The sequence below is a fragment of the Antechinus flavipes genome, chromosome 2 (genome assembly GCF_016432865.1).
Source record: "Antechinus flavipes isolate AdamAnt ecotype Samford, QLD, Australia chromosome 2, AdamAnt_v2, whole genome shotgun sequence".
In the NCBI taxonomy this organism is placed as follows: Eukaryota; Metazoa; Chordata; class Mammalia; order Dasyuromorphia; family Dasyuridae; genus Antechinus; species Antechinus flavipes.
The window spans coordinates 157,883,335-157,896,051 of NC_067399.1; the positions used below are offsets into that span (position 1 = coordinate 157,883,335).

The 12,717-nt window shown below is 33.3% G+C and overlaps 1 protein-coding gene across 1 annotated transcript in view; it reads right to left on the bottom strand.

Moving 5' to 3' along the window:
* Positions 1 to 2,475: 2,475 nt before the first annotated feature.
* The window catches only part of CFAP61 (cilia and flagella associated protein 61), a 344,569-nt gene continuing 334,327 nt past the window's right edge, over positions 2,476 to 12,717 (bottom strand). Inside the window, exons 25-26 of the mRNA XM_051975854.1 lie at positions 8,216 to 8,306; positions 2,476 to 2,977 (exon numbers count right to left, since the gene is read on the bottom strand). Coding sequence (XP_051831814.1) covers positions 2,777 to 2,977; positions 8,216 to 8,306 — 292 coding nt within the window. The 3' untranslated portion in view covers positions 2,476 to 2,776. The remainder of the gene's footprint in view (positions 2,978 to 8,215; positions 8,307 to 12,717) is intronic.

Here is a 12,717-nt window from a genome sequence, read left to right on the forward strand (position 1 = left end):
TGAAGAGGAAGTTTATTGTTGGCAAGATAGATGAAGTATTGTGTTGTGAGTAACAAAGAAAAGTTCAGTTTGGCTATAACATCGAGGAAATAAGCCTAGAAGAACAGGCTAAGGCTAAAAGCCAAGGTGAAGAGTTTGTGTTTTTATTTCATAGGCAATAGGGAGCCACATAAAATTCTTGAAAGGACTGACATGGTCAGAGCTATGTTTCAAGAAAATTATTTTGGCAATGGATTGAATGGATTGAAGAGATACATCAAGATGGTTATTCAGTTAAGAAGCTGTTGAAATAATCCAAATGAAAGATTATGACCATGGAATAGACAAAGGGAGATGAAAGTTAGAGATACTGTGGGAAATGGGAAGACTGAAATGGCAAGCAAGTTTCCAAGGTTGGAATTAAAAGGATGATGATATCTTAAGCAGAAATAAGGAGATTAGGAAGTTGGGAAAGATAAGTTCAGTTTTGAGTTTGAAATGCTTATTGAATATGTTAGTGGAGTTGTCTGACAGGCAGTTAGCAGTAGGAGACTAGAGCTCAATAGAAAGATTGAGGCCAGAAATTTTGATCTGGGATTCATCCATTTAGATGAAGTATCCTGTGGTTGCTGGAAGAAATACTAAGAGAGAAAATATAGTTCAGGAAACAGCTTTGGAAGAGAGAGACACCTATGCATATGATATGGGTGGACTTTGCAGCAAAGTAGACTAGTTTACAGATGTTTTATACACATATGTATATATATGTATGTGTTCATGTATATATATGTATACATATATGTGTTATACACATCTTCAGGTTGTTTCTACTTTTAGGTTTGCATTTTCCATATGAAACAAAATTTCTGTTACTGGGTAAAACTTTATATAACTTTTCTCATTCCAAAATACTTTCTGATGGAAATTAAACAGTAGTTAGGTGGTACATATGATAGAACACTTGTCAGATAGAAGTTCAAATCTAGCCTCAGACACTAGCTAGATGATCCTAGTTAAGTCACAATATCTGTCTGCCTCAATTTTCCCATTTGTAATATGAGGATAAAAATAGCCAGAATGCCACAGTTGTTGTGAGGATCAAATGAGATAATATTTGTAAAGCACTTTGCAAACCTTAAATTGTTGTTATTGTTGGGGACCCAGCTAGTGTCCCGCCTAGAATCAGGAAGATAATCTTCATGAGTTCAAACTGGGTCTTTCTCAAACATTTGTAAAGCATTTTGCAAAACTTAAAAGGTCTAACTGATACATTGCTGGTGAAGCTGTGAATTGATCCAGCTATTCTGGAGAGCAATTTGGAACTATGCCCAAAGAGCTATCAAACTGCATATCCTTTGATCCAGCTGTGTTTCTACTGGGCCTATATACCAAAGAGATCATTAAATAGGGAAAGAGACCTGTATAGGCAAAAATGTTTGTAGCAACTCTTTTTGAAGAAACTAGAAACTGAGCCCATCAGATGAAGAATGGCTGAATAAATTATAGTATATAAATGTTATGGAATTTTATTGTTCTGTAAGAAATGATCAGAATAGAATTTTAGAAAGGCCTGGAGAGATTTACATGAACTGATGCTAAGTGAAGTAAGTAGAACCAGGAGATCATTGTATACAGTTAAAAGATTATGTGATAATCAACTGTGATGAATGTGGTTCTTTTCAACAATGAGATGATGCAAGCCATTTCCAATATCCTTGTGATAGAGAAAGTCATCTGCATCCAGAGAGAGTTCTATGGGGACTGAATGTGGATCACAACATACTATTTTAACCATTGTTTGTTGTTGTTGTTATTGCTTGTTTTTTTCTCAGTTTTTTTTTCTTTTTGATCTTATTTTTCTTGTGCAGCATGTTAAATGTGGAAATATGTTTAAAAGAATTACATATGTTTTACTTATATTGGATTACTTGCTGTTAATGAAAAGGGGTAGGGGGCAAGGGAGAAAGAAAAATATGGAACACAAACTTTTGCTAGAGTGAATGTTGAAAATGATCTTTGCATATATTTTGAAAAAATAAAAAAGCTATTATTAAAAAACTTAAAGGTCTATATAAATGCTAGCTTTCAGGATTATTATATGTAAACAGGAAATTTAATTATGATACTGGCAATGATTAAAGTTTTAACTTAATTGTTCTTTTTTTAAGGAAAATCAAAGAAAAACATTTTCTTTTTCAATAAGTCCTAATGAGTAGCATGGTGGAACACAGAAAAACCTGGGTGCTAGTTCTAACTCTGCTAATGACCTTGTTCAAGTTCTTTCACAGAACCACAGAATAATAAGGAACTTGAGAGAGTTAATCTAATTCCCCTTGTTTTTCAGGTAAGGAAACTGAAGCCCAGGATGTTGCTATTAGTGTTTTATAATCATTGTCATTATTATATGGGAAAACAAAACAAAAAACAAAAAATAACCCAAAATAGTGGCCACTAAATTTCACAAAACAAAAGATATCATAACTCAAGTGAAAACAATTTTCACATAGAAAGAATTCAGTTTTATTTCTAAAATGCGCATTATTAAACAAATTTTCATGGTATTTCTAAATGTTCTCTTCACAGTACTATCTATCTTAGTACTACTCCACTGATCAGGGATAACAAGCCATGTGCCACCTAATGGAAAGTTTAAATACTGCAGTTTTTAGAAATCACTGGAAAGGCAAAAATCAATACAAAGACTATTTAGAACAAGATTTAACCATTAAGTTTCATAGTCAAGATAACATAAAAAGCCATATTTATGTGGCCAATGAAACTGAAAATGTGGCTTTAACTAAATAATCCCTGGCCATGCATACATAGGCAGATGGTATTTATTATAGTGCAGATACTCAAGGATGCTTTTTTCCACCTCTGATTTATAGATCGTTTCTTCAAAGAATTTTTGAAGGTATTTCTTCGGCTTTTCAAACAGGTTGATTTCCTCATCTACTATTTGTAGAACTAAATTTTCCATGGAAGGAAGTTCTTCATCCTATAAAATATGGACAGAAATAAAACATAGAAATGAATCTGAATTTGAATAGGAATGAATTTGGAATGTAGATCATATTGCCATTTCCTAGTAAGTTATATTTCACTGTATTACAATGATAAGCTATAAAATTTGTGAATAAAAGGGAAAATAATAGCATGTTAACATGGTTCTTGGGGATTAACAATTAGCCATGGATGATGAAAGGTCCAAACAACATAGGGACAAAACTGTAGTAATTGCTTCTTTATTTAGGAAGAATTTTTTGTGTTTAAAAAAAAATGAAGGGTTTTTTTGGCCTATAAAATAACTTTATATTGGCTATCTAAACTGTATTTTTAATCCTTTCTTTTGTCAAAGGTTAGAACACAGATTAAAATATCAAATCACTTTTGTAGAGTAAAGATAGCCACACAGGTAAGACAAATCAGGGAAACAAAATGTTACATTTTTAATGATTATGGAGTCATAGAAATCCAGAAGTGAAAAATACTTTAACTGTCTCCTTTTATAGATGAGCAAGTTAAGATTTAGTGAGGTTACATGACTTACTCAATAGTCACAGAGGTAGTAGGACTTGAACCCAGTTCCTTTCTACAACATTCCTAACAAATAGTCATCAAGTTTCAGTTAAAATCTTTAGCATTCAAAGCACTGCTATTTCTCAGAATCACAGAATTTTTACTTCATGGCCATTTAATCCAAATGAAGTCAAAAGTAAAATGCCCACTATAACATTCTCAAGAAGGATGACCATCTATCTACTCTTTGCTTAAAGACTAATAAGGAGAGGGAACCTATCATCTCTAGAGATAACCCATTCTATTGTAAGCTGATTCTTTTAGCATCCAGTACTCCTTGTTTGACTTCTTGGACCAAAAAGAGTAGGACCAACCACTCTTCCACATGCTAGCTTTTCACATATTAGAACACAGTTAACTGGTTCCACTTGAGTTTTCTTTTCTCCAGACTAAATATAAATATGCCTCATTATATATTAGATGCAAGCCCTTATTCTTTTCCGTACATTCTCTAACTAGTCAATGTTTTTCTTAAATCATTGTGCCCAGAAAACACTAGTACAGTTGTGATTGGATCAAGGCTAAGCAGGAGGTCTATTTTCATCTCTTTATTCCTGGAAGCTTTGCCTCTCTCTCTCAAGAATGTAACCCAAGATTGAATTAGTTTTTCTGGATGCTATAATCACACTGTTTATTCATCTTGATTTTATAGCTTACTAAAAAATATTCCAAATCTTTTTTTCTGACAAACTGTTCTCTAACTAGGCCTCTAACTATAATAAGTACCGACTTGTGAAGTTGATTTGCTGAACCTCAGTTTAAGACTTTACAGTTTTCTTTTTGAATTCATCTCATTAGATTTAGCCCAATCTCTAGTCTGTCAAAATTCTCTTCCAGTCTATCTTCTTGTGTGTTAGCAGTCCTTCCCAGTTTTGTGTCTTTTGCAGAATAGATTAGCATGTCACTTATTCCTTTATACAGGTCCCCGATAAAGTTGTTAAACAACACAGGGACAAACAATTCAGATCTGTAGTTATAAGATAAACAATAGATTTTTTTCCTTCCATAAATTTCAGTTGATTTTTAAGACATTTATACTTGAAATTAATCATACTTATAATTTTTTCTAAGGCTAGTTATGGATGTTTTATTTTATGCACAACTAAAAATAAATGCTTTCCTAAATCTTAAGATAGAATTCTGGCTGAAGATGAGTTCTTATAGCACCAAAGAAATACGAATTCATTAATATTATTAAAAAATTATAGGTTGTGCTTATCATATGATAGTAAATTATTTAAAAACTGCATTAAAGTATATAGTACTGCATATTTCAATGTATGTTTTGCTCTACTTCGAAGCAATCATGGATTAACAGTTCTTTTTTAAAAGAAGTTTTATGTATGGTATGGTATTTTATTTTAATTTGAAACCTATTAAATGTAAAAGCTGACAGGTCTCTAATTCTAACGTTATTTAAGTATAAAGTCATTTCATATGTCCAACAATATTAAGTAAAGCGATCAAATTCAATCCGATAAGCCATTATTGATAGTCTAATTTGTGAAGACATTGTGTTAAGTGTTCATAGGCTATAAAGACAATGAAAAACAACTCCTGCCCTCAGAGAGCATAATGCAATTTGCAGTGGGGGAAGTCTCGTATCTAAAATCACCAGATTCTGATGATTCTGACACTGTAACATCTTCCAAGTCTCTCTATTCTTCTCTACTTCTTTGTCAGATTCCTCGAACTATTTTTGCTCTAATTTGGGTGCTTATCACTTTTTGTCAGAATTATTGTGATAATCTCCTAATTGGTCTTCCTGTTATTAGTTTCTTTCTTCTCTAATTCATGGCCAAATTACTTCCCTAATGTAAAGATATGGCCATGTCATTCCCTGGTAAAAAATATCCCTAGATCAACAATCAACAAACATTTTTCCTATACTCAGTAGGCACCAAGCATTGTGCTAAGTGGAGCAAAGGTGTGTAAATCCAAAAGGCGCTTACATTATAACATGCGGAAACAATGTGTATACAAATAGGTATATACAAGATACACAAATTTTATACAAGGTTATCTTAGAATGGAAGGTAATAGCAACAGGAGGCTAGGAAGGGCCTCCCATATAGGGTATTTAGCTAAGCTCTGATGGTAGCTAGGGATTCTAAAACATAGGGGTGAGAATGGAGTTTTTAAGCATGGGTAGTAGCCATGGAGAAAAAAAAATAGGGCATTATGTATGAAGGTCAACAAGCAGGTTAACATGGCTGGATGTTTGATGTATTTGAACCTTGATGTAAAAGGGAACCGCTGAAGTTTACTGAATAGGAAGTGACATAGTCAGACATACACCTTAGGAAAATTAAGTTGGCATCTGTGTGGAGATTGGCTTGGAAAGGAGAGACACTTAAAGGAGAAGATAAAATAGGAGAACATTGTAATTGTCCAGGTGAGAGGTGGTGAGAGCCTGAATTAGTATGATAACAATGGGAGTGTTGAAATGGCAGGATTTGGCACCTGATTGGCTACCATTAAGTGAGTTGTTGAGACTGATGATTAAGTTTCAAACCTGAATGACTGGAAATATGAAGTATGAAGGAAATAATAGTGAAATTCAGAAGAAGAATGAATTTTGTGTCAAAAATAATAATGAGTTCCACTTAGACATAGCAAGTTTGAGTTGCCTATGGGACATCTAGTTTAAAATGTTCAATGGGCATTTGGTAATTTGGAATTGGAACTCAAGAGAGAAACTTTTTCACACACACATGTACATACATTTGCATACATAATCTATTTACATGCACAGAAAACATAGTAATTGAATTCATGGTGAATTGAATTCACTTTTATGAGGTCCCAATGAGAGAGTATAGAGAGAGAGAAAAAAAAGAGAGCCCAGGACAGAACCTTGGCAGATATATCCACAATTAGTGATTAGCATAGTACCTAGAATATAGTAAGCACTTATTAAATGCAACTTGATTTGACTTGACATGACATGAAATAGATGAAAATCCAGCAAAAGAGCATGAGAAGTGGCAGTCATACAGTAGGAGAATTCATGAAAAAATTGACAGACAGTGTTAGATGCTGCTGTAGGGCAGTCAAAAAGGATATAAGAACTGGAAAAAAAGTCATTAATTTTAGTAATATTTAATAACTTTTGAGAGAAAAATTTCAGTTGAGTACTGATTTGGAAGCTAGATTATAGAATATTTAGAAGAGAGAGGAGAGGAAGTAGAGGCAGCAAGTACAGATAATTTTTTCAAGAAGAGGAGAATAAAAGGGAGGAAAGAGACAGGAGAATGATTAACGGCTAATGGGTAGTAAGATATAGTGAGGTTTTTTGGTAAGGATGGCAGAGGATTCTTATATTTGTAGGCATCAGGTAAAGGTCCAAAGGTCCAATACACTGGAAGATATTGAATATCAGAGAAAGAGGGATGAATGTAGGTAATATACTGGAGAGATGGAGAGATGGTGGGGAGGAGAATAGAATCAAGGGTTGACTTGGATGTGAAAGCCACATTTTCAACAGAGACAGGAGGTAATAAAGTCAAAGGGTTTTAAGCCTTCATTTTCTTGTAAAAGTATGTAAAGTTCTTGGTAAAGTATGAGATGAAGTCCAGTCCTTAGCTTGAAGAACAGAAGGTTTGGAATAGTTGCTGCAGTGAATGGAAGAGAGGGTCAATTAAGGAGAAGTAAAAGGATTGTTTTGCTGCCCAGGCAGTCCAATTGATAGTAGTTACATAACTTTGCAGTGGACCTAGTTAGCACAGTTATATGACTTCTTTGGCTCTGTTCAACAGTAGGCAAATGGGAGCAGAGGAGGCAGATAGTAGGAGTAATGTGGGGTTGGAGTTTGACAAGGCATGAGCAGCAACAGAACATGGGATGAAAAAGCAGAGGAGAATTCTCAGTTACTCTGATTAACTAACTATCTAATTGGGAAGGATGCAAATGAAGCCAGAGCAGAGTTGACAAGATGGGAAAGTTCTGCGGGAGGGAAGTGTTGTTAAGATGAGGAGAAAGAATGGATTTAAAAGGAGTAAGACATAGAGGAAGGTGGGATAATAGATTATGATCATATCAATGCAGTTCAGAAGTATGGCTTTTTTTGTTTGTTTGTTTTTTATCATGGAACCAGATTACTTGTGGCTGATGGAAGGACCAATGATACACAGGCTGCAGTGGAGTAGAAGGGTAGGTTATAGGACCTCAGTAGTCTAGAAGCTAAAAGGTTGGGTATTTGAGAGAATATAAACAACCATGAATAGTTCATTGTCAGATTCATTCTCTACCTCTGATGAGTCTTTCAACTTATTTTTGAGAGTAAATTCTAACATTTGGATGATTTATTTGTAAGTCTTTTTGTAAAGTAGCTAGTTAGTAAAAGCAAGCACTAGAAGAATTTAATCTCCATTCTTGGGAGATGGAGTGTAACTTAATGTCAGTTTGTAAAACAATTTTGAAACCAAAAATTGCTAAGTAAAAATTTGTGGGGAAAAAATCTGTCTCTTTAAATATAGGATTATAACATTTGTGAATGCATCATTATATACACCCATACATACATAATGATTGGCTTTAGAAGTGGAGTTGATCTTAGAAATGAAATACTATAGTGGATATAAAGGTAAAAATCTAAATGACTAGCAATTTCAGACTGCTTATAATTTGCAAGTAATAAGATAGTCACTTCTTTTACCTCTTTGGATGCTAGGATTTGACGGAGTTCTTTCTTAAGATCAATAAAACGATCATGAAAGATGGCCATGGACCAAGGTTCTGCGAAGAAGCTGGTTAAAAAAGAAAAAAAAATTCATTATCCAGTGAACCTCTCATTATCACTGATAAAGTATTTACCTGCTTTTTTGCCTTTATAAATTACAGTTCTGGACCCATCACGATCGTTTGTTCATAAAATGCCTCCCGCAACAGCATGGTCAATCAATTTTTTTAATGGATGTTCCTGATGTACAGCCAGCTTCAGTAATTACATTTAAAGTGGTTTAATTCAGAGCTGTGGCAAGACCCAGTGAAGAATCCTGATTTTATCAGAATTTAAAAGCCTGTAGACTTGTAAAGAACTGTGTCTCCATTATCTGTCCTCGTTTGAGAAAAGCAGATTGCAGGATTAGCTGAACTGCTGCATAAACAAATTAAATTTGTGTAGACAATGACACAAATGTTGTTCATCATTAAGGTTTCTGGATTAATAATGACCAGAAAACAGGCCACCACAGTTTCACAATATGTTCTTCACACCAGTGCACGGATATTTAATTGAATCTCTTCCATGAGAAAAGTTCTTTTTAATATTTACATATTTCTAACTTTTTATAGAAAACTGCTTTAATGAATAGTTTCTATCAAGAACAATGTGATGATTAATTTTAAATAGTTAACATTTATAGATATAAATAGAGTCAGTTGGATGGCCAGGAACACTTATTTTTATTTGAACTTCCAGTAACACAAAATGTAAGTTTTTTAGAGCATCAGAGACATGTTAACTAAAGAAGATTTATTCTTCTTTGAACGCATGTGTATGTGTAATTCCCATTAGTGTTAATAGATATCATGTGTGAAAGAAGACTAACTCTCCCCCCCCCATAAAGAGCTGGTGTACTGGGATTAAATAGAAGAGCATTTCATATTTTCTAAACTTTAATTAATAGTCATCTTAGTTCAAAAGAAATTACATAAGAGTTTGAATGATGATTATACCAATAACAGATATATTTAAGAACATTTTATCCCATTCTCTATACTCCTGCCAAATGTGAATTGACTGCTGTGTGTCTGGGCTATTGTATAGTGCCTGATTGGCTTAGGCTGTAGTTACATGCCAGCTTTAGCAAGACTGAGCAGGCATTTTAAACTCTCTTTGTGATCAACTATTTAGAACCTATCTTATTGGCCAGGAGAAGTTCTGATTACATTGTCAAAATGGTCAAAGTAACCAACCTGACTGTGGATTGTACATATTCCACTTTGAACTGCAGGCTCCTAGGCAAAGGCAATGTATTTTCTGAATAATACCTACCAGTGGCTGGAACGAAATACTATTATTGGAGAATGAAAAACAAACATTAGCTTTCTGAAAAGTAAATGGATGGACTGTGTAATATGCATTGGAGTTGTAAATAATAATACTAGTTATGGAAAGAGGTAATCACATGGATCACAATGAAAATGGATGAATGTTGTGGTTATTTTTATTTATTATCCATCTGTACTTTAAAAGTTCTTTATTTTTTTCTTTAATATGTATTCATTCATTAATTTCATTTAAACTAGCATCACTGTCTTAGATAATAAGTTCATGTTATATGGGTTATGACCTATGTATGGATCCTAAAACATATACATATATATATATATATATATATATATATATACAAGAGAGAGTATGATGAAAATGTTTGCTGTATCTTATTTTCTACTTCAATTCACTCCCAAAGCACCTAGAGTAAACAAAACAGGCTTAATACATGTTATTTACTGGTTGGGATGGAATGTTTTTTTACTGTCTCAATTATGATACTGTGAATGATTATGATATATATGAATGATACTTGTGGGTTAGAAGGCCTTGGTTTCTCCTATACCTCTCCATTTCCATTTGCATCTCTGTGTAACAGATGAAAAACATTTAGCAGGCCTTTTGGGGAAAGTATCAAGTTTTATTTTTTAGTAAAGTGTTTTCTACCAAAAAATGTTGTGAGAAAAACCTTTACCTGAAAAAATGAGATCTAATAATGTTATTTCGGTATATCTAATTTTTTCCTTTAAACAAGAGCTGATTTTTATAGAATTTTATTTAGATTTCTTCTCTTAAGAAACAACTCTTGGGTTCCATTAAAACAAAGTGTGATAATGAAAAAGACACCCTTGAAAGCAAACCAACAAGTTGACTTCCTGAGGCCCATTTTGAATTTTATTACTGCTTCAACAGTGGTCCCTAAGGGCAAGCTGCAAAGGGGGCTTGAAAGCATAATGCTCTTCAGTGTTGAAGATGAAGCTGGCAAGCTACCAACAGTGGCTTGTAGGCTCCTAAACTATCATGAGAACAGCATCTGCCACATGTGTTTGCATCATTAAGTCTTTCATAACCTGCCAAACTGATCAAGCTAAATGTGTACAAGATGACAGTATTAGCCAGGGGCAAAACAGGGATTTCAAAACTTGGTCAATTCCTGAAAAGGAGACAGGGGCCCACAGTAGGAATTCTATTGAAAGGTTTTTCCATATCTATTGTGGCTGTCATCAGAAGGCATTTGGAACTGTAGAGTCTTCAAGAAGAAAACTAATAGTTCTTCCTAATATGTTCCTGCTTTTCACCAAAGGGCACCATTAAAAGTGTTCTATGTCAAGTGTTTGAACACAATTAGTAACACTTCCAAATTTAGAGGAAGTGCCTGGCACCTTATAGGCATGGCTTAGTACAAGATATACATTCAAATCATTTAAGTATTATAATGAAAATGAAGCATTTCCTTTAAAAATACATACCTCTGACCCTGCTGCTAATAAGAAATTCATTTAGTTAATATGGCCAAGATATTTTGCACTATTCTTTCACAGTTCTTACTGCAACATTTTTCCCCTTTGGGAGAAGGGTACCCATTTAAAAATACTTAAAAGATAGTCTTACAGGCACTCCTATAATGATTCCCATTTTCTTCATATTATAGTTTATATTCTCTCACTCTTCAGTATTTACTACAGCACTCCTCTCAGCTCCCAAGCCTGGCCTAAGTGTCCCATTTGCAGGTAATTTTAATGCTTATATATTTTTTTGCTTTTGGTCTCTTTGTGTTAAAATGTGACATTATCTCTATTTAGACCATTTACTTTTTAAAATATATTTTTTATTTTTCCCCAATTACATCCTAAAACATTTTTAAAAACATTTTTTATAAGTTTTGAGTTCCATAGTATACAATAACAGCAAGATTATGTGATGATCAACTATGATATACTTAATTCTTGGCAAAACAAAGATTCAATAAAATTCTAATTGACTTGGGATAGAAAAGGCCATTCACATCTAGAGAGACTGAAGGTGGATAAAAGTATATTTTCATCATTTTTGTTTATTTGCTTCCTTGGTTTTTCTTTTTCTTGTTTTTTCCCTTTTGGTTTGATTTTTCATGTATAACATGACATATGTTTAAAAGTATTGTACATGTGTAGCCTACATAGGATCACTTCCTATCTTGGGAAGGGGGAAATAAGGAAGGGAGACAAAAAATTTGGAACACAGTTTTACGAAAATTAATTTTTAAATCTGTTTACTTGTATTTGGAAAAATAAAATACTATTAAGGGAAAAAAGAGAGAAAGAAAGGAAAAAGCATAAGATTCAACACTAACAAATAAATACATAAAGTTTTGAGTTCCAAATTCTATCCCTTCCTTTCTCTGTGCCTCCTCCCTCCATAAGACATTAAAATTTTTATATAGTTTATACACATATGTAAAAAATTTCCATATTGATCATTTTCAGAATGAATTTTTATTAGAGAAAACAAGAATCTTGGGAGAAGGGATTTTTTAAAATTGCATTTCCCCATACTCCTTTAAAAACTTTGGTTGTTTCATTCCAGACACAAGTACAGTACAATGCTTAATTGTAGCTTAATGTAGCTTTTTATCAGTTCTAAATAGACAGGCTGCTAGATAACTACAGTTTCTTTTTGAGAGCTTGATAAAGTACCTGATTCTAAAATTAGAATGTGATGCAACATGATAGTATCTCCTTTAATAAACAAATATATTTCATAGGGTGAGTTTTTCATTGTAATGATTAAGACTTGTAACTTTTTTTTTTTTTTAACTCTAGGCTCATTAACTACAGAACTTAGTTATAATTGCCAGAGACTAAAATGAGATTTGACTCTAGCATACTTTAAAAGTAGGTTTGGAGGGGAGACAAGGAGGCAACCTGTACTTGAAAAGTGACCTTTTTTGACTAAAAAAGTACAGTTCCTCCAAATATATACATATATTTGTATCACAATTTATAGCTGACAAAGTACTTTCATATATGTTAATGTGTTTGGTTGAAATATCCATGTGGGGTAGGCAGAACAGTATTATTCTACAATTTAAAAAAACTCAGACTCAGAGAGATTGTGATTTTTCCAGGCCTATAGAGTAAGCAGATTGGGGACTAGAACTAATGTCTTCTGATTTCTACGTA